This window comes from Acipenser ruthenus, chromosome 49 (genome assembly GCF_902713425.1).
Source record: "Acipenser ruthenus chromosome 49, fAciRut3.2 maternal haplotype, whole genome shotgun sequence".
Classification (NCBI taxonomy): domain Eukaryota; kingdom Metazoa; phylum Chordata; class Actinopteri; order Acipenseriformes; family Acipenseridae; genus Acipenser; species Acipenser ruthenus.
In genome coordinates this window covers 3158808-3180891 of record NC_081237.1, presented here as the reverse complement: position 1 = coordinate 3180891, position 22084 = coordinate 3158808, and the positions used below count along the sequence as shown (strand labels likewise).

Genomic DNA, 22084 nt, shown 5'->3' with positions numbered 1-22084 from the left:
TTGTTGATTTGATTTTTTTTTTTATTCCATTTTGATGAGAGGTAGTAATTTACATTTCAAAGCAACAACTTGTCCAGTCGTCTAAAATAGAATTTCATCTCAGTGGTGAAAGTAGAATTTAAAGCAGGGGAGCTAAATATGCCTTCAAAGAAAAAAAAAAAAAAGTGCTAAAATATTTAGTTTGTTGTCGACTTTCACCCTGTGTGGAGTTTCCTCTGACTGGAGTTAGAAATAGTAAATAAACATATAGTGAGAGCCAATGAGAAGTCCACACAAATATAGGAGTGCAAATATGTGTGTGTCTGTGTGCATGTGTGTCTGTCCCTGTGTGTGCGTGTGTATGTCTGTACTCGTCTGTGTGTGTGTCTGTCCCTGTGCGTGTCTCTGTGCGTGTCTGTCCGTGTGTGTGTGTGTGTGTGTGTGTCCCTGTGTGCGTGTGTGCGTGTGTGTGTGTCCCTGTGTGTGTGTGTGTCTCTCCGTGTGTGTGTGTGTGTCAGCTGCTTCAGAAAGGCTCTTCTGTACTCAGGCAGGGAGATGTGACCTTTCTCATTGCTCAACAGGGAGCTGTGCTATGAAAGCCTCTAATTCGGGTGATTTAGCGTTCCATCTGCGGGACAAATAGAGTTGACGACATTGAATACAGAATTATAAACTGTACCCTGCTTCCATACTTTACTTTCGGGTAAATTTGAATTAATTGAAAAATACATTTGTCATTGAATCTGTCTAAGTTCTAAATATAATTAGTTATGGATGATGCTGGGTAAATATGTTTATTTGAGAACTCCTGAGATGTGGGGTGGGAACAGTTGTTGAAATGTTATCAATATTTGTGTCTTGTTTTTTTATTGTAAATTATTATCAATAAGCATATTATCACATAAAAGCATTTTTCTGTACAACTGCTGCAGTTTCACTTCCACCCTCTCTTTTTCCTCATTTCCTCTCTCTTTCTCTCCTCCCTATCTCTCTGTCTCCCCCTCTCATCTATTCCCTCTCTCTCTCATGCCTCTCTCCCTCACCCCTTCTCCCCTCCTACCCATTCACCCCATATTTCTGTCTCCTCTCACACCATGTCTCTCTCCACTTCTCTCTCCCATCTGTCTCTCACCTCCTCTCCCCTCTGTCTGTCTCCCCCTCTCTGTCTTTCTTTTCTGTCCTCCTGGCTGTCAGCATTGATATGCCAACAGTTCCTGCCCGAATTTCTGTGTTTAAATCCACCTTGGACCATTCTGAGAGTCTGAACCCCAGAAGATCTGGCTGCTCTTGTTTTTTCACATCTTTGGGAGCTGCAGATTAGCAGATTATCTGATGAGCGGAGCTTCTGTTTGTGTGGGTACAGCTGGCCTGAAGATATTGGAAGTTCTGCTGCTTCATTGTCCTGCTTCATCCCCACGGGGCTTCACATAATCACGGCCGTGTTGCCTTGGAAACCGCAGAAATGAGGCTCAGCGAGCACATTATCCCAGGTGTGGAAAAGAAGAACTCAATCTTCTCTGGCTAGGAAATACGACCAAACGCAGCGCATAATTACTGGGGAGAGGGATAGAGGAGAGGGAGAAGAAGAGGAGGGGGTGGGGAGAGTGGAAAGGGGCAGGCAGGAGAGGGGGAGAGGGGAGAAAGAGGGGTAAGGGCAAGGGAAAATAGCGGGAGGGAGTGATAGAGTGAGAAGAAAAAGGTTAGAGGGAAATAAATGATAGCAGAGGGAGAGAGTTAGGAAGGGGACCAGAGCACCACTACTGTTGGATAACAATGACGGGTGAGTGGAATCCGAGCCTGAGCCACTTTATACAGCCGAACTTCATGATCCGGCTCCTCTTAAATTACCCGAAGAAAGTCATTGTAAATTGAAAATCTTATCCTGCCCTGGGATGACAACTGAAAGTGCAGTCCCAGGGATAAAAAGGCAGCAGTGTGGAGTAGTGGTTAGGGCTCTGGACTCTTGACCGGAGGGTATGTGGGTTCAATCCCAGGTGGGGGACACTGCTGCTGTAACCTTGAGCAAAGTACTTTACCTAGATTGCTCCAGTAAAAACCCAACTGTATAAATGGGTAATTGTATGTAAAAATAATGTGATATCTTGTAACAATTGTAAGTCGCCTGGATAAGGACGTCTGCTAAAAAATATATATTAATAATAAAAAAGCAGAGCCGGGGAAATCCCCTTCTTCTTCCCCATCAAATCGCACCCTGGCAGTAGGTGACAGAGAGATTGATTAAGCAATAAAGAAAGATGTGAGAGACAGAAGGGTAGAAGGGGAGAGCTGTCCTCTAGCTATACACCCCGGAATGAGACCGGGCGAGGAGACAGGGAAGAGAACCTTTAAAAGAGAGTTTCTCAGTTTAAAGTCAAAGATGTCCCCATGCTGCTCAGCACAGCAGTGACTTGTAAATCACCTCCCACTCACACAGCCTGCAGGAACAGTGCTGCTACAATATGCAATGTTCATCTCACACTACAAGTGTCACATTAATACTTCCCTGTAGATAAAACCAGGGAGGGAGATCGGAGCAATGCTCCACATAGGAGCAAACTCCAACTAGCCCTCCTGACCCAGTGACCCCCAGACACTGAGGTCCATTAGTGAGGGATGTCTTCCAATCAGAGACGATGACAACAGGGGACTAATTATTCACGTGGGAGCCGACGGGAGAGAGGTGGAGAGAGGGGAGAGAGCAGTTGAGGACTGAGAGGGCAGAGGCAAAGATAGAGGAGGGAAAATGAAAGGGAAAGAAGGTGAAGGGGAAAGAAAGAGAGAGCAAAGGAGAGGTAATGAAAACAAGGAGAGGTAGGGAGAGAGGGCAGAGAGTGACTGAATAGAGAGATGTGAGGATAGAGAACTGGAGAAATAGAGGAAAGGTGTGGCCTAGTGGTTAGAGCTGAGCGACTGGCAGCACCATACCTGTCACAGGATATACCACTGAGAGGGATGGGGAGGGAGGGAGGGAGCAGCACCATACCTGTCACGGGGATATACCACTGAGAGGGATGGGGAGGGCAGGGAACTTGTCTATTGCCACCTTGTTATCTTGTCTTGTGTATGTCAGTTTTATATTGTGTGCACCATCTTAAAACAACTTCAGTCACCAGCTTGTTGTTTAGCATTCTGAGATGTGATAAATATTAAAGGATGATATTGTTTAAAGATAGCGCTATGTGTTATTATTATTATTATTATTATTATTATTATTATTATTATTATTATTATTATTATTATTATTATGATGATGATGATGATATGTGATAAACACAGTATGAAATGCATGTTTCAGGATTCAAATGTTGAATTTTGTGACACTAAACAATGAATGATAACATTAAGAGTACGTTTTTACTAAATCATTGTCCTAAATCTCTTTAAAACTATTTCTGTCCTAAACCACCGTATTTATCCGTACAGCTTTTTGAGGGAAAAAAGTAGCTGACACTGTTTGTGAATCATCAGCCTCCTAGGGGTTGATTACTCCCTGCTTGAGTCACACAGCTTGATTAGGTCAAGGAAATCAATAGGATGGCTTGACCTGCAGGCACACAGCTGGCCACCCCGCGATTGCCCTCAGGACCCTGTGGCTGCCTGGCTGTGATTGGAGAGCTCTGAGAAGGAATATCAGTGTGTGCCTCTGGCCGTGCCGTGTGGTGAATCACATGCAACCCTCCTCTCCCAGCACTGTGCCTGAATCGGGGTCCCAGTGTCTTAAATACTGTATTAGTGGTAGCCATCTGTCTACACAAACATTCCTAATTTCCAATATGATGGTGTTCTGTTAAACAGCGGGTGCTATCTGTGATGACAGAGAAACCTTGAAGGCATGTTCCCTCGGACAGCTCGTTCTTCATTTCACCATTCAGTAATTCAGTTCAGTTAATTGGCGGTCGGGCTGTGTTGACAGTGAATTGAGCATGCGCTATACTTTACAGTGTAACCTTCCAATAACTCTCTGCCCTCAATGTTTTTCAAGAGCTCTATACTGAGTTTCATACAAAATATGGTCAAAAAACGACTGCTTTCTACCAAGACTTCCCCTTCACTGCCTGTCACTGCATTAGGACCTGCCTGCCCGATTGGGTTTGGCATCGCCCTGGTGTGGGGCATGTTCTCCTGCTATAGCTGGATCCCTTGATTACTGCAGAATGATTGACGTAGTTTACTTAAGCATTGTTGTGTATCAAGCCCACCCAACAATGCTGCATTATCCTTTCATTATCCTGCAGTTCTGCTCTTTCCACCCAGCCCCAGTTTAAAATCATCTCATCCCAGACCAGGGCACAGCCCCTGCCCAGCGCAGTTTAGCCCTTGTGCCGCTCCGCTACTCCCAGACCTGTCTGACAACTCCAGGGCTTGTCGTGTTTCAGTCTCTTCATCAGAATAGACAGATGCTGGGTCACCAGTCACTTCAGAGAGATGTACACTGGCAGTCACTGTCAGACAAGCGTTTTTTTTTTTTTGTTTGTTTTTTTTTACTGACAAAGCAAAAAGTTTCAAATACACAACATTCAGTGACCTGCTGCAAAAAACAAACACGTCATGAAAGAGCTTGATTTTCAAAAGCTGGTAACAAGGTTAGACTACTGTGCAAGGGCAGTTTTCAGGAGTCTTTTTATGTTGTTATTCAGACACTTTGTATAAGTTTCAATATCGTTTTACAGTGTCACTACCGATTCTGTTTTTAGTGTTTATTCTTCCTTTTTATAATTTTTATTGGGGGGGTTTGCTGAGGGACAAAATTCAGTGTCAAACCTTTTTAGCAACATATTGTTATTTAGTATTAATAAATAGTATTTAATATTGTAAATGACCAATTATATTGTGCAACAGTATTATATAGTGAGATAGATGGGATGATAACTACTGCTTTTCATATGAGGACATATATTTATTCAAATATTTTGTCATATTTATTAAACAATATATAGCTGGCCAATGAATTGTGAAATATGTTCTAATATATTTGGATAAACATATGATCTCAGCAGGTTTCTTTATGCTGTCCCAAATATTTCACTATATATTTAACAACACTTTTCAATAAAAGAGCTATATACTGTGTTGATATGCTATAATTGTTTTAGTGAATAAGTTAGAGTAAGTTAGGATCTCCCATCAACTTGGGGTTAAGTGTAGTTATCAACTTTTAACCCCAAGCTGATGGGGTCATATTACAAGGGATGGCAAGGGATTCTAATATAAAGTACGTACTTCAACCACCGCCAAAACTGTTTCATATCACTTCTTTTAATATCACAACTCTGGGACAGTTCAAGGGGATGAAAATAAGCAGACACTATATACTGGGAGTCAACGGGGGCCTGTGGATAATATCACTATATACTGGGAGTCAACGTGGGCCAGCACCTGATAATATCACTGCAGTAATAGCAACACTCTGGATAGGATCAAACATATTCCTCCCACTTACAAATCCCACCTCACCTCATACGCTGGCAAATCGAAGATCAGGTTCACAAAGGGTACGTTTGAGTCAGCTGCTGTGCAGTATTGAAATGTTTAGCATCACAATCTAGGATAGCAAAACGCTTTTACATTTAATTTTTTAACTATTACAAATTGTTGCACATGTACAGTGTAGGAGACGGTATGGATTGAAGATGTATTTAATTAATGAACACACTGCTGTTATGAAAGCGATTCTATGTTCTACATTCCACAGCAGGCTATTGGTGCTCCTGATGAAGTCAAAGCGGCTTATTGTGTTCCTTTCTGTTCCTATGAGGTGATATTAAAAGGGGGTGAATATTTACAGCTCAGAAGTAATTGATAAACATAAAAACACTATGTTAAAAAACTATACTGAAAAGCCCCAATATTTAGTCTTCCACCATATTCAGATAGCCTACATGAAACGCAGGATAATGTTTGAATTCTTTGAATGATACACATCTAGTGAAAGTCCTGTTGTTTACACTGACGACATGCAGATTTTGAACATAGTGTTTATCAATTACTTCTTACTATGATTTCAAGTGATTGGTTTGCCTCCTTTCGATCCAGACACACCTTGAGTACATAGTGCAGGTTTCTATTTTTAAATCCTGACTGGAACAAATACAGGCAGAATACAAATTCCAATCCAGTTACCAAGCCGTAAAACCAAGCTCTTTATATGCTAGCGTTCTCCCATCCCTAAGACAGTGTTTCTGCTCAGTTCTTATTGCAGTCTGGGATGCCAGTTTGCAGTCTGTACAATCAGATCATGGCGAGCACAGCGCAATGGCTCAGACTGTCTGGAACAGTCATGTGATCCAGGGCACACTTGCACATTCAGACGGCTCAGTCCGTTTCCATCTTCATGAACGATAGAAAGAAAGAACACACACGAAAATCCGTCAAAATTACTGAATGGATTTATCAGTGGGTTATAAAATTGTCCTTTGTTTTTTTTTTTCACTGAAATGTCTTATTTACAGTTGGCAGCATTGGGAATCCAATAGTTTATCAGTCAAAAATAACACATAAAAAACACCCACCCATTCCAAGAGAGCGTAGCTTTATCATTTTATAGAATACACGTGCCCCTCCTTTCCCTTGTCTGTTCATGATGTTTGCAGTCGCTGAGCGTGGTTCTGGGCTCTGATGCTTCAATATTAATGTATTATCATTTTGCTCTAGACCTTCCCAATCCTGGTCCTGAGGACCCCCCATGGCTGCTGGTTTTCATTCCAACTGAGCTCAATTACTTAACTAGACCCTTAATTGAACTGATATTTTGCTTAATTATTGACTTATTATTTTAAATTGTCTTTTAATTGTATCTAACTGTACTTTGAACTGGCTTTTAACTGTACTTAAATGCACTTTTTCTTTTTGTTTGTGCCTTGGGATACTTGCTATGAAAAGTGCTATATAAATAAAATGTTGTTGTTGTTGTTAATTAGACCTTTTTAATTGTTTTGAGCTCTTAAACAGTTGCAGAGTTCAAGTTGCTTATAAAATGTTACAGCTAACTTGAAATAAACAATTAAAAAGGTCTAATTAAGCAAATGATCAGTTCAATGAAGGGTCTAGTTAAGTAACTGAGAGCTCAGTTGAAATGAAAACCAGCAGACCCAGGGGCTCCCCGGGACCACTGCTCTATACCCTTCTTTACCTGGCTTTGACCTTGTCTGGAAAATTCTAACTGCCCAGCACTGAATAGACTTCCTCATTTCATTCAAACCATGTGACCATGTGGCCTTTAAACTTTCCTGGTCCAGCCTACTCTACATTATATAAATGGGACCAGCCAAGTTGAAAGGTCATTTTGTCACATGATTTGAATGAGGCAGTTTGTTTACTCACAGGCGGGTAAAAACAGATTTGGAAAAAAACTATTTTAAATAAATATTGGATCAAGGTAACCCAACATAACCATTATAGAAAGGCAAGGGAAAGGTGAAAAATAAATAAAATTAAAAACTAAAAACAGCTAGTGAATACTCAACACCCCAGTATGAACAGAGGAACGTCACTACAGAATACACACAGCTTCCTTTCTCCCGCAGCTTCAGACAAATCATTTCAGTCACAAAGTATTTCATAAGTATATGAATCGGTATGTAGTGGTAGTTAGTGCCTCAGTTTTTAAGAGTTTATTTAATTTTTCTGTCATTGACCACTTTATCTTTCCAGTATTGAACAGAAGTCCTCTTCTGTTTTGTTGTCTTGTCCTGAGAACCTCTCAAATCTAAACAACAGCACCTGTATGTGATGTACTGTAATGTGCGTCGTACTACAGTAACTTGTTAATGAGATAAACTCAGGTTCATTTACTTTATCAGTGTCTATGAACTGGGGGGGTTAATAAAATAAAAGATTCACTGAGTTGTCTATGAAGGTAAAACATAAGGGTATTTGATCAATTATACTGCAGCATTTTAGAGCATTGGGGAATCAGCCTGGATTGTACTAACCACCTCTCTGTGTTTATTCCAGGATAAACAAATAAGTGGTTGATGCAAAGCCAAGTAGACAAACATTTCAGAAATGTTTTTTTTAGATTGCGTGTTTAAAATTAAATAAGAAATATTTGAAACTGGTCAGGACTTCCATTAAACACCTTCAACTGGCTTAAAAATGACTGATCGTCAGACGTCGTGCCCTGATGTTTTAGATACTTCATTTGAAAATGTTCTTATTTTATTAAATATGTTTTGTGGTTGCTTCTGGTACATCCATATCATACGGGCCTTATAACACGATTATTCATCGCTCACATGCTCTGGCCTAAACCTAAGATCTGAAACTCCACGTAGATTCATGTTCCTCGTAGTTTACATTCTGAAGAGGGTTTCTGTTTGCTCTAGTTGATTCACTCTTTAAACCTTCGTCCGGTTTGCAATTTCTTATAGAACGGATCTTGCTCGGTCTGTATCGGGATTCCCTCTCGTTCTTGTCCCGAAATTCCCGTTCCGGTTTTCCTCCGGAGTGTGGATTCCCGGCTCCGACTTTCCGAAGCCAACTCCGCGTGGCCTGTGGTCAGTTCTGAATCAGGATCGCTGGCTGAAGACGCCGGAGAAACGCTTTTCACTGGCCGGTAATTCCGACCACATTCCCGATTCAGATCGTTAAGTTCGTACGCTTCCTTGAGCTCGGATGCACTCCCGCCATTGTTAGCTGCAGTCTTCCATTCCCAAGGTCCTCCATTCCCTGATGAAACGTGCACTATGGGATGATGAGGAGCATGAGCGTCTACAGTGACAATGCTGGAGCTATCCCGCTCGGAAGGGGGTCTGTAGAGGGGAGAATCAGAGCTGGAAGAAGTGGATGAAGATGTCTCCGAGTGCTTGGGGGTCACTGAAATCAGCCCCTGCTGCTTGGACATAGCGATCACCTGCATGATCCGAGGCTGGTTGGCAGCCCGCAGCGAGGAAGGTGTTGGGGCAGGGACCGCTGCTGCTGTCTTCTCAGCTATGGAGATCCACTTGGCCCGGGCACCCGAACAGCCTTTAGGGGATGGAGGGGGGGCCTCTTCTGGGATGTGTACCAGCTGAGGAGCCACCGGTCTGGGAGGGATCACTACCCTTGCTCCTGGGCCTGCACTGGGTCGAGCCTGGACTGTGGGATACAAAGAAGATGGGACTACCAAGTCCTCCTCTTCAACATCATCTCCTGAATCGGAGCATTCTGAACTCCCATCCCGCTCCTCATCCACTCCTAAGCTCAGCCCGACACTTCGGAGCTCCATGGATTTCTGCTTCCACTCCGACAGCAGCTGTTTGGAGCGCAGGGGGTCGACAGGCACGTGAACGGTCATGTGGCGCCGGGCTGGGTCCTCCGTGGAAGGGGTGTGGACCCGCGGCAGGGTGTTGCTGAAGGTGACCATGTTCTCTTTGCCCATGGGGCTGCGGGGGGCAAGGAGCTCCACATCTACACTGGCCCGCTTCAGGCTGCCCAGGGACACTTTCTCCCGCTGAACCTGGCGATTCAGGCCCTGCATCCTCTGGGGGGCGGCCAGTTCGTCTGTGCTCTCGGACGGGTGGTTCTTCTGGTAGACAGAGTCGTGGCCTCGCTGAGTCAGGGCACGGAGGGCATCCTTGGGGGGCGGCTGGGGAACGCAGGGAGAGGCGTCCTCAGAGGATTTGAAGTTTGCCACGGCGTGGAAGGCCTGCAGCGAGATGGTTTTGGTTCAGATTAAGTTAAATATTTGTTAACCAGATGACTGGGTGGATTCAAAACATATTTAGGACACATTGTTAATGCTGACAGGAGCAGTGCAATTTTGAAGCCCTATTTTGAAGAAAGTAGAAATTATCTACAGGGAAATTGTGAAACTAGCAACAAAAACGACTCAAAATAAATTGCAGTCATGCAATACTTAAAATAATTTGAGGCCAAAATACATGGACCCTATATGTGTAATGTGTGTGTTATCATTAGGCTTGCTACTATTCGATTTTTATTTTTTTGCCAAATCGAACATTTATTGTTGAAAGAAATTTACCGTTTTTTTCAATCTTTATTTTTCAATTCAAGCAGACCAATTCAATTCACCTTTATGCTTAAAAAAAACCCCAGACTTTTTATGCCATTGAGAAACGTCTCAATTAGAGAAATCCCATTATCATATTCGACATGCAACAAAACCATGGTTACCAGCATTCTAATTGAAATAATGTTTGGTCACAGCGGAGCTATACCTTGTAAAGATATCAAGATCCTACACAAATTAAAAAAATGTCTCAAATAAAGTGTAGAAAACGCAGCACATAAAGTGTATTACACAGACCTTTATAGCATAAATTTAAATAATATGCACTGAACAAAATATTAGAAAGCTGAACAGAACTAAACTTACGCTTATTATTCTGAGCTTTGCCCCTCTCCTGCTTAAGCACAGCTGGACTCACTAGAGGCAAGGCAGACTGGCCCGCTTCGTCCTGCCGCGGAGACTTCAGCCGTCGATCAGAGTAATGTGCACAATATTCATTAAGTGTTTCCTTCTTACTCCCCATTTTCAAATCAAAGCAGTAACTGTCACCTTGTATCCCTATAATAGCAAAAGCTCACCTACACCTTAACCTGCTAATTTCAAAGTAGGCGCTTTGAATGACAGGCGCTGTAGCTGGCAAATGAAAGTGCACAGTCAGTCTTGATGATTGACAGTCATTTAAACAAATGAGAGCATTCTAGCACTGTCTCAGCCAATGAGATCTTTCAGAACAGGATGACTGACAGTGAAACTACACTAGCCTATTAAGGAACCACTGAGTTGACTGACAGCGACCCCTAGCCATTCAGAGCAGAACGGAGACGGGACTGACAGCAAGTATAAAAACTACACAAACTAGAGAGGATTTCTTAAATTATTATTTTTGGTAAGAAAAAAAAAATTGCGAGTGGTTTTACCAATGTTTATCCTATATAAATTTATGTCATATTTTTGGGGAATTCGATGTTTAACAAGCTTTATCGATTACAATTGAAAAGAAGCAAGCCTAGTTATCACATATATTTCAAAAGGATACATTTCCAACTAGAAAACACACACTAACACACAAATCTGGCCTGTGAGATCTGTATTATTAAATAAGGAACTGATTGAGGTGGTTAAGTGTGTTAAATTAAAGGATTTAGGGTACAGGTGGCACAGATACCTGACTGGAATTGTGTCCTCCTGTAGTAGGATATTACAGATCTCTATGTATAAGTGCATGGTTGTTGGGATAGGGGGCTCTCACCAGGTAAGCAGCGATGCCAGCTCCGATGAAGAAGCCCACGTAGACGTCGATGGCGTGACTGCGGTACTGAGTAATCTGCGTGAGTCCACAGAGTCCGGCCGCGATGGCGAATGCAAACACCAGCATGGGCTTCAGCAGCTTGGTGCTGTCAGAGATCGTTGAGTTAAAGTACATCTGTGAGGAGACAGCACATTCACAACCGGGTCAGTACACCCCAAATACCAATCAGAGCACAGCATAGATCAGCAATCACAACACAGCTCAGGTCAGCTATTACCAATCCCAACTCAGATCAGATCAGCCATCACCAATCCCAACTCAGCTCAGATCAGCCATCACCAATCACAACACAGCTCAGATCAGCCATCACCAATCACAACACAGCTCAGATCAGCCATCACCAATCCCAACTCAGCTCAGATCAGCCATCACCGATCCCAACTCAGATCAGATCAGCAATCAGAAATCAGCAATCAGAAATCATCAATCACAGCTCAGATCCAATCAGCCATCATCAATCACAACACAGTTCAGATCAGCAAACAGCAATCACTAATCACAGCTCAGATCAGCAATCACCAATCACAGCACAGCTCAGATCAGAAATCACCAAACACAACTCAGCTAGGTAGCTTAATAAGCATATGTTAAAAATCCTAGAAATAACAAAGATTTTTTTTCTTTTTAGATTACAATACTGATAACTTATTTTTTGTTGCACGTCATTAATTTGAGCCAATTTCACTGTCAATTTTATCTCTAACTTAAATGCCTATGTACATACAAAAATACAAAAATGAACTTATGATGTTTCCACTAAAAGTCTTCCAATGTCTTCACGAAATACTTCTTACCGAAAATCATATTAAATCGTACTATATTTTCATACAAAATTGTTTTGTATGTAAATAACCTAAATTGCTAATCTAGTATTTGCTGTTATGTAACATTGCAGACAGACAGACAGACAGATAGACAAGGTACTTACTGAAACATACACAGCAGCAAAGGCAGACAGCGTGGCATGCTGGGATGGGAATGTCTTCCTGCCGCGAAACAAGAAGGAAGAAAGCAAAGAAGCTGTGTTTAGAAGCACCCAAAAGAGAATCCTGGCAATCTACCAGCAACACATGCTCCATCTGCATATCTGCGGATATACATGAAGCTTTTCTGGACTGTTATTTTATTTTTAGTGTCCACCTACATTTTTAAAGAACAGTATTTCAATAACTCACGAGTTAAACCTTTGTGCGTCACGAAATCTCAAAATCATAAGTTGTTTATTACCAGTCTAGAAAGATTCATGGGCATGAAATGGTTTGGGGGTAATACGAGGTACCTGGCAGACACAATGGCGTGCTGGTCGGACCCTGCGCAGATGTCCCGGGTGATGTAGGGGTTGGAGTCACAGGATACACCTGGCATGGTGTAGTTCGGCTTGCAGACGGTCAAGAAGAAGGGGGCATGGTAGCCAGTGGCCAGCTGGATCACATCTGTCACCAGGGCTGTAGCACACAGACCAAACACGTGGACACCTGTCAACGAGAGGAAAGGACACAGACAGGACTGAGCCACGGCACTGAGCCACGGCACACTGACACTGACCTACTGGGGCTAATACTGAGGGTTGTGGTCTATACCATAACCCTGAAGTCAAAGTTTTAACCCTACAGGACATTTGGACAATCCCCTAAAATGAAAATCTAGTTTTAACTCCAGCATGCACTGCTTCTGTGAGTGGGGACAGGGAGGCAGTCTTACCCACAAACCTTACAGTCCTGCGCAGAAAGGAGTTGAAATTGCAGCCACCAGCGTTGATGCTGCCCTCTACCCTGGGCCTCAGCTTCAGTCTAGACTGCAGGCAGTAGACCAGACCCTCTCCAAGCATAATCTATAGGAGGGACACACAAGAACATTGCCTGGGGGCGTGACACAAGCGACACACTCCAATCATAGGTAAGGATTCGCAATCTACAGGAAACAGACAAGACCCGTGAGACAGACAGACAGATGGCAGTTACTGCTCCTCACTTCATCAGGCTACCTTTCACACATACTTTGTGATCAGCCAATGATGGCCCCTTGATAATCCCAAGAACCCCACTGACAATCCTGGTCCTAGGCAGGGAGTTCAGCTCTTGTACCTTGGGAATACTCTAAAAAGCCCTATCAGGTCAGAGCTGAGATTTGAAATCCAGACACACTTTGATTTAGCCTTTTCCTATCTTTTTTTGTTTGTTGATGCCCTGCTCCATTTGTACATGAAGGATGGAATATCACTGCTGGGCTGCTGGAAGTTGTGGGTAGTCGTGGCACACTCACTGAGGCAGCAGGGCCTGCGAAGGCCAGGCTCAGCAGCATGAGCAGTGGGATCAGCTCGTCTCCGCTGTCCACGTAGGGCATGCTGAGCGATCGGTCGTGGCAGCGGAACCCCACCTGCGCCGGTCGCAGCAGGTCTGTGAGCTCCAGGAAATACAGAGAGACCATCGAGGAGGCTACGATCGGCAGCTGAGGGAGACAAGGACAGTCATTTCACTGAGTAAATGAAGCAAAGTGTTGCTTCTGCAGGGAGCTCTTTAATCTTAGATCAGATCACATAAACATCAAGCATATCTTAGCCGCTTCCAACAGAAATCGTCAATCGAATAGCTCTTATTTGTCCTTCGATAAACAATACATCCAATGATCTGCAAGGAAAGGATTTATGGATCTTCTCTTAATCCATTACGTCCCCGCTGTGCGCCAGAGTTCGCCTCCTCCTCCCCAGCCTCCACCTGCTTTTTGGCTTCGTCTAACTGGGGAGGGCAGCTATCCTGCCCCCCTGCCCATGGCTTCCCTACGACCAGCCTCGCCAGTTATCTGCAAGCTAATTTATGGGGTACCTCGAAAGGCGAGGCCAAAGGCTAAATAATGTAGTGTAACATATGTATAATGTAGTAGTGTTGTCTAGGCTATGTTTTAATAAATAATCTATTGCATGCATTTCATGACTGAACATACTTCGGGAGGTTAAGGGGATAGAAAAGATGAAAAAAGCAGTGTAGAGTGAAAGGAGATAAGAGAGGAGAGAAATGAGGGATGAAGGGGGGGCAGAGACACAAAAGGAATGGGGGAGAGAAAGTTAATAGGGAATCCGTAATTCAGAGAATTTTTAAGTTTTCCTGAAAGATATGAAAGGGGGGAAAAGATGAGGGGAAATTGAGAAAATAGCAAGGGTAGGCTGACAGAGAAGAAGAAAGGGGAGTTTTGGTAGAGAAAATGGGGAGGAGAAGAAAGGGAAAGGAGTGGAGAAAAAACAGAGGAGGAAGAGAGGAATAGAACAGAAGACTAGAAGAGACATGAGGAGGAGAGAGGGAGATTTAAGTATTTTTCATGAGCCATCTGCAGCATCTTATCTGACTATCAATCAGTCAGAGCTGGTGTAATGCGGAGGTGTTGCATGTGTGGAGCGATCGATACATACAGTGATGAATTAATTTGCAGTGGGATTCAGATGTTTATATGACAGCGTGTGGTTTGCGGTGTTGTCTTTGGTAATCATTCGTGTGGACTAGAGTTTGCGCCCGGATTCTTCGGGTAACTATCTCTCTTTCTGAGCTGCCTCACACTGAGGACAGGAATATTCATTGGAAAATATTCAAAGCGATACCCTAAGTTTTCAAATCTAGCTTGTGTCTTCAGTTGCCAGTAATTGAATTAGCGCATTGGTCTTTTAGTGCCAGTTTTGAAATGTCATCTAAATTGTCTGTATATTTATTAGTTAACATTGTTTTTATGTTCTCCAAACCATCTGTTTGACCAAACCAAACTGGGAGAAATCAGCAGAAAAAAAAAAACTTACTATCCAAGCTAATTGAGGCGAGTTGGTGTGTATTTACAACTGTGAAATCGCCAAACTGACTTTCCCAATCAGGTAACCTCCTAAAAAGATAGAATTCAACCCCTTTACCTGTAAACACCAGAGATTGAGGGCTGACTGGCGCATTTTCTAAGACAGCAGAGCAGGGCAGGTTACCAAGGGCTGTTCAGATAGCTGGGTGTTTGAATAATCAGGGTTTGGATAACCAAGGCATTACTGTTTATTACCAAATTCTTTCAAAATGGGGAGTTCATATTTAAATCTGCTATAGACATACACAGATGTTTTGCCTGCATGTTCTATAAATGATTGTATTCAGTGTTGGTACATGTTTGTGAATACCCAGCTATGAACATCTTTAAACAGTTGTTTCATCCTATTTGATATATTTCTCTATGTGTGAGCTTCCTACCTCTAATCTTGTTGCAGGTGTGGCTTGTGCTTTTTGGGTTTGTGACACATCCTACCAGTGAAGCATGCGAGAGAACCCATTCTAGGCAGGATTAGACGTAGGTGACGGCCACGTAGAAAGGTTTTTAAAGTCAAAGAGCATAGAATATTTACAGACAAAAGGAGGCCCATTGGACCCATCAGTGCTCTGTTCCTAGTGGCTGATCCCAAAACACAGTGGGTTCTTCGTAGATTGAGCATCAACAGCATGGCAAGGTAACCCATTCCATACCCTCACCCTTCTCTGTGTAACAAGAAGGGTTTCAAGCTCTCAAGGCTGTCTTCCCTGGTCCTGGTTTCTGCTTATAGTGTTGGCTCGAGATTATCTTAGACAACTCTTTTTAAGATTTTAAAGACATCAGTCAAGTTCCCCCTGTTGTGCCAAATACAGTGTCCCTGGAAAATAGTGTCCCTGACAGTATTTGGGTCTATAATCAGAATTATAAGCAAGTAATCCATACATTTCTTTATTTTATTTTTGTATAATAAATGACTGTGTTGTCAACTTCCTGAGCACACTGCTACAATTTTATACTTAAAGAAAATGTGAATACAAAATAACTAAACTGGGACGATTTAACAATTTTACTGTTTCGGACTGGGACAAAAAATGAAGGCTGAAAATTGGGACAAACCCTGTTTTCCCAGGACTTCTGGTAACCCTAGGCACGCGCCCGACTGATGGGGTATTCAGATCATAATGGCGTGCTTTTGGCAACCGATTGACAATTATTCGCTGTTAAAAAAAAAAGGAAAGACCTGTGTCAGCGGGACAAGAGTGTTGAGCTAGGCAGGGACAGATATGTAGGGCGCTGGGCTGCACACACACACGTGTAAACACGCGTAGCATTGGTTTAATGGCAGTGCTGATGCAGTGTACCCACCTCGACGAAGTAGAAACAGGGCAGGAGGGTCATACTGTCTTTAGGGGGCTTCTTCTTGGGCTTGTCTTTCGGGGAGATCATCCTGACGACGTCCCAACCTGAACGGAAGCAGAATCAGAGGGTCAGGCCCACTTCCACGAAATACAGGAGAGCAGAAGGCGGCTCCCTGTGTGTGGGATGTTTCATCTGGTTTCCAAACCCATTATCAAGACACAGCAATCAGTTCGCACTGAATTAAAATAAATGTGCTGTATTTCATTTAATAAAGCCACGAATGAGATGATACATGTTGTATAACTGTCGTGTTTAGACGGCAACAGCATTATGATAAAATCTGAATAAATGTTTGAATACAGGTAAAAATGATGCTTCACTGACAGTAAAGAAAATTGCCTTTATACAAGTTCTGCAAGTGCTGTCTGTGTATCTTTACGTACATATTTTTCAGCTGTATTTTTCTGTTTTTCTGCAGTTTTTTTGTGTTTTTTCTGTGTTTTTCTGTGTTTTTCTTTGTGTGTTGTTGCTGTGTTTCTTTTTGTGTTTTTGCTGTGTTTTTCTTTGTGTGTTGTTGCTGTGTTTTGTCTGTTTTTTCCTGATGTGTCAATGCCGCAGCGTGCCTGTTACCCTCCTAGACAGCGATTGGATCCGGTGCGTGTGTGTGTGTGTGTGTGTTTGTGTGTGTGTGTGTGTGTGTTTGTGTGTGTGTGTGTGTGTGTGTGTCTGGGGGAGTCTTTCTTTCCCCTTTTCTTTCATTCCCTATTTGGCACAGTTCAGCCGTGCAGCTGTCTACATTGTAATGCTCTCCAGATACACACAAGGCTTGTCTTGTTAATTCATTAACCAGAATCCAAGACTGTAGAGATGTGTCATCGCCTTCTCTTTTAAAAACCCTTCGCTGGTTCTGTTCAGACCCGTTGTCATCTGTTTGGTGAATTGATTTTCAGATGGTAACTCAAGGACCCATTGAAATGAGACTCCGTTTTGAATGTGGGTTTGCAGGGTCCCAAAACCTGGCAGTTACCAGATTTCCAGAATGAAAAACCGGGACTTTTTTTTTTCTTCAATTAATTGATGCCACAGCTGAAGCAGTTAAAATGACTGTATATAACAACCCAATAGTAATTTAAAAGTTAAACATTGCAGATCATAACAACCCATTGTTTTCTTAAATGATATAAAAAGCCAAATTAGAAAAAAAATAGATCAGCTAATTCCATTTAAACACGTGATATAGTCCTTCACATAATCAGAATTATGAAACAAATAAAACAGGATGATCTTAGTATGTCCAGTTGATCCTGTCTCTTATGATATAGGAGTGTCATCTCATTTTGCACTCTGGGTGACAGGACCACTCAGCTTCTCTTTACAGTCTGCTTATCCACCCAAAGTGATCAGAAGAGCTTGGCTCTGCTCTTCTCTGTGGTACTGCTTATAAAGGTTAGATTGATATTGGGGTTCTCCCTCAGAGGCATGCTGACCCCTGTGTGACACCCCAAGCCTCCAGACAGATAGCCTGTCCACCTCGCACACGGCGGATGGACGTCTCTTTGTCCCGAGTAGTTATTAGCTGGACAGATTGAGCAGTAGTGGACATTAAGTCATCGGCAGCTGTGGATTCATTTAAGAGGAGGGTCTTCATGACAGAGCAGAAATGCTTCGCTACTTGACTTTCTTAATGTTTTATCTTGCAAAAGAGTTCATGCTAAGAGTTCATGGGCTTGCAAATTCACGCATTTGGTGAAAGTATGACATCATTTCACAGTTTTACCTGATGTTTATGCTACAGATTTTTTTTTTTTAATGAAAAACTATATCAGTGACAAAAAATAGCAACTTGAGGTGTCAAAAGAGGAGCCTGCGGTTTGAGGTGATATTAAGCAAGGTGTAAATCAGTTTCATTTATATTAATTACAGTGTTATAAAAGCTTTCTGTTTTCCATTAGATTTTCTGGGGAATTATATTTTAAAAAAGTGATATTAAACAGATTTCATTATAATAGACAAATAGACTGAATAACAGCTTACAATATATAGTATTCAGTGTCATTGTCAAGTTATCTATTTTACAAAGGATTCCAGTTGTGGTTTATTTTTAATGTGAGTTTGCAATGTCCCAACATGTTTTTGCCCCCCACAGTAATTTGGGTACAGAATGCACCCCACAGAAGGGGGTGTGACAATCCTTTGAGCAGGTCAGGGTTTTATTCTACAATAACCACATTATAGAGTCAGCATCGACAGAGGGAAGCTCATTGTGTTTTCTTGCTTGTTTTTCTCTCCCCTGATTCTGCAATCATTGCGTGTCACTCTCATTGCAATTACTTCAATACCGTTTGTGTATTTGTCTTTTCATATGGTTAAGGTGCCTTCTTTAGATATACGTAACAAAGGCTAGATTAGCCAAAGTGTCTTTATAGTGATCTGCCACTTTAGACCAAGTTTCGGAACCAAGTTTCCTTTTGTATTGCTGGCAATATGATGCTGTGCACTAGATGGTGCTGGTGCTAGCTAATATACAGACACAGAGGCTGATCCAACTTTCACTGAGTCTATGACAGAAAAACAGAACTGAAAAGCAGCTCCTGGACTCCGCCTGAATACAGACTGATCCAAAAGAAATGAACACAATATCTGAATGATCACATACAGGAGGCTAAGGGGGCAGTACAAAAAATGTGGTCATTAACATGCAAAACCAAGTATCCCTATATATTATATTAGGAAGATAATCTTTAAAAAAAGTGAAATTATTTTAAAAAACTGTAATGGCAAACGTTTCGACCAGGTCTTACTCAAAAAGACATTCTTGTCGAAATGTTTGTGATTGAAATGACTATGTTTTTTTGTTTTTGTTTTTAGTATTTCTAAATTTAGCTCTGGAGACTTGAATAGTCAAGGCTAATGTCAAATCCAATGTATTAAAAAAACTCTTGGGGGCGTGCAAGGGTTAAACTCAGCTGGGAACCACAAGACGTGCCCTGTATGCTGATTCCCAGACGCGGGTATACCAGCTGTGGCTGGAATCTCCAGTGTGAAATCAGAGAGGCTACAAAGCCTGCCAGAAACACTGCAACAAAAAGAGCACTCCCCACCCCCCTACCCCTTACCCCCTACCCCCTACCCCTTACCCCCTACCCCCTACCCCCTACCCCTTACCCCCTACCCCTTACCCCTTACCCCTCACCCTGTTTGCAGCTGCAAATTACAGGGAGACGTCAAATCCACAGTATATGGGCTGCTCGGTCAAGGAAAGCAGAACAAACAACTGGCTTTTTTGAAAAAAAAAACAGTGCATTTTAAAACAAGCTGGTGTCAAACAATCTAACAAATTTGTACCAATGATCCAGTTAATAATAATTATAATAATAATAAAAAAAATCCATAACATCTAGTTTTCTTTTTTAAATAAATTATTATCTTAATAAAAAAAAGTCTATTTTATCGTCACGTTCTCAGCCTTAAAATTACCACCAACGAGACCTTAAAAGATGAACGTTGAGTTAGACGTCCTGTAGCAATGACCACTAACCTGGCATAACACAATACCACCTTGTCTTTAATTGAGAAATCAAAGCTTAATCAATATTCAAGCAGTTTATCCAACACTGGCATTGCATTTTAACCATTTCCACTCTCACAGCATATCGCTACACATTTTGCTGTCCATGCAAAGCAGAAAGATAGTCTCACCTCAAAAAGAATATGACAAAGGGATGAATGTATGCTTTTCTTTGCTCTTGCACAGACTCAGTTCATATCCGTAACCCTTTCTGTTCTATCAGCACTCGTCCCATTCAAGGGATGAGAGAGAGAAGAACAGCACAGCAGAACAACTCCAGTTCCTAGTTAATGCCAGCCCTCCTGGTGCGATAGAAGCCAGATGAATAGAAAGCTGGATCCTTCATGTGAGTGTCCCGGGTCTGAATGGCTATAGATCCTGGGGTGGTGTGATTGGGGGTGCTGTGAATCCTCGAGGCTCAGACACACACTGTGAGCAGCATTGCTAAGCAAGCAACTGAGAAGCAGAGGAAGGCACTACTGCACACAAAGGCAGTGTGTGAGAGGGGGCGTGGGGGTTGGGGGTAGGGGGGTAGGCAACACCCCCCTCTCTCTCTCTCTCTGTCTGTCTCTCTCACTCTCACACAATCCCTCCCTTTCTCTCGTTCTCTTATTTTGGATCTTACATAGAGAAGTCTCCAGGTAAAATGAAAAGACAGCGAGAGAGGAGGAGAAGAGAGGAGGAAGAGGTCAGAAGAAGAAAGAATGGTTGGTTTCAGATACATTACCACCCTCCCCTTCTCCACTTGAATGCAGCCCCAATGGCTTAAAAGAACTACAATGTAGTTCAATCAACGGCAAGACTGATATCGCTTATAATAATTTTGATATAACATGTTCACATCCATGTTTTATATTTAATATATATTTAACACATCAAGAAGAAGTATAATATATTTTTCATATGGAATATATTATAAATATATTATTAGATAAATATGACAAAAAGTGGCCATTTTTGTAGTACTGCACTGGTATTTTAAAAGACATGGTATATATGTCTCTGTTCAGATTCTTATGAATAGAGACCCCTCCTCCAGCTCCCACAGTTATGAATAGTTTATCAGCATACATCAGGTCAGTTGTAATAGTCTAAATGACCAGATGCACATATTCATTGGTGTTACCCCCTACTCCCTGGGGACAATAGCGGTGCATTAGAATCTTTGCATTAATGATGTTCTAAAACTCTGCTTTACGCGGACACCTATGGAGAACACTGCTTGTCTGTGTTGAAACGATGTGAAAAATAAATGTTGCATGGCTTCCAATTTGAACCACAGCTGCAGACACAATACAGCCATTCTGCTTTCAGTCATAAACACAGACAGACATGCACACAAGGGGGCAGTCAAACCTGCTGCAGACAACATGCACAACATTTTTATAATACAAGAACACTAATACAAGCTACCGACATGTGTTTCTACAGTATTGCTCCACAGTAGAATACTACACTATGGGAAATCATGGGAAACCTTGAAGAAGGGTCTGTATGATAGGATATATGCCAGGTCTTTAATCTTTAGTGGAACTACCATAGGAGATTTTTTTTAATTAATTTGCTGCATTCTATTTTTTGATGTGATGTGATATATATTAAAAAATGATATGTTTAAAGACGGTGCTCACATTATAAAATGGTTGCAAATCTAGGAAAAAATGACATTAAAAGGAGAACAAATGCACAGGTGCATCTGCATAGGATAAACGTGGAGTAAATAAGACTGCGGCAACAGACTCATTTCTGCAAATATAACTGTGGCAGTTCCATTAAAGATGAAGCAGCTTCCATCGTCAGTATTTCATTTTAGCCGTCACTTGTAGGCAAAATCCCCATCCCGTCCTTTTCATTTTCTTCATTTTTTTTTTTACTTTACCTTTAATTCTGCGTGCAATCATTCTGCAGAATGCACTGCATTATATTATTTTCACCCCTCCCCCTCCCAGTCATGTTCGGAGAATAATGGACAGATCACACCAAACTTCCGGCCCTTCAACCCAATGTATAGAAACCCTCATGGAGACGCTGGCTGGGACACTTGCCTCCTGGTTCTGTTTGTTCCCCTGTGACCAGTCACTGTTACATTCCCTGGCACGCTGCATGCAGCTCCTTTAACAGGCTGTACATTGTACTTGCACTCACTTGGTTT

The 22084-nt window shown here is 42.2% G+C and overlaps 1 protein-coding gene across 2 annotated transcripts; it reads right to left on the bottom strand.

The window, feature by feature from the left end:
- Positions 1-5762: 5762 nt before the first annotated feature.
- Positions 5763-20420, bottom strand: LOC117966276 (phospholipid phosphatase-related protein type 3-like). 2 transcript variants are annotated; one of them, XM_059015138.1, is made up of 9 exons: positions 20064-20420; positions 19558-19642; positions 16371-16468; positions 13500-13685; positions 12939-13068; positions 12517-12712; positions 12166-12223; positions 11178-11351; positions 5763-9604 (listed from the first exon to the last, which is right to left on the bottom strand). In XM_059015138.1, exons 3-9 carry the CDS (start codon positions 16449-16451, stop codon positions 8309-8311), a joined length of 2121 nt encoding a protein of 706 aa, XP_058871121.1. In that variant the 5' UTR covers positions 16452-16468; positions 19558-19642; positions 20064-20420; the 3' UTR covers positions 5763-8308. The 2 variants fall into 2 exon arrangements, with proteins under 2 accessions (XP_058871121.1, XP_058871119.1); XM_059015136.1 differs by lacking the exon at positions 19558-19642.
- Between the last annotated feature and the right edge of the window lie 1664 nt (positions 20421-22084).

Bases quoted from the DNA above. Each gene is read 5' to 3' on its own strand.
- LOC117966276 (XM_059015138.1), bottom strand. From the start codon at position 16,451: ATGATCTCCCCGAAAGACAAGCCCAAGAAGAAGCCCCCTAAAGACAGT. The intron at 13,686-16,370 runs GTGGGTACACTG...TGTCTCCCTCAG, and splicing joins CCTGTTTCTACTTCGTCGAG to CTGCCGATCGTAGCCTCCTC. The intron at 11,352-12,165 runs GTAAGTACCTTG...GTCTCCTCACAG, and splicing joins TTGCTGCTGTGTATGTTTCA to ATGTACTTTAACTCAACGAT.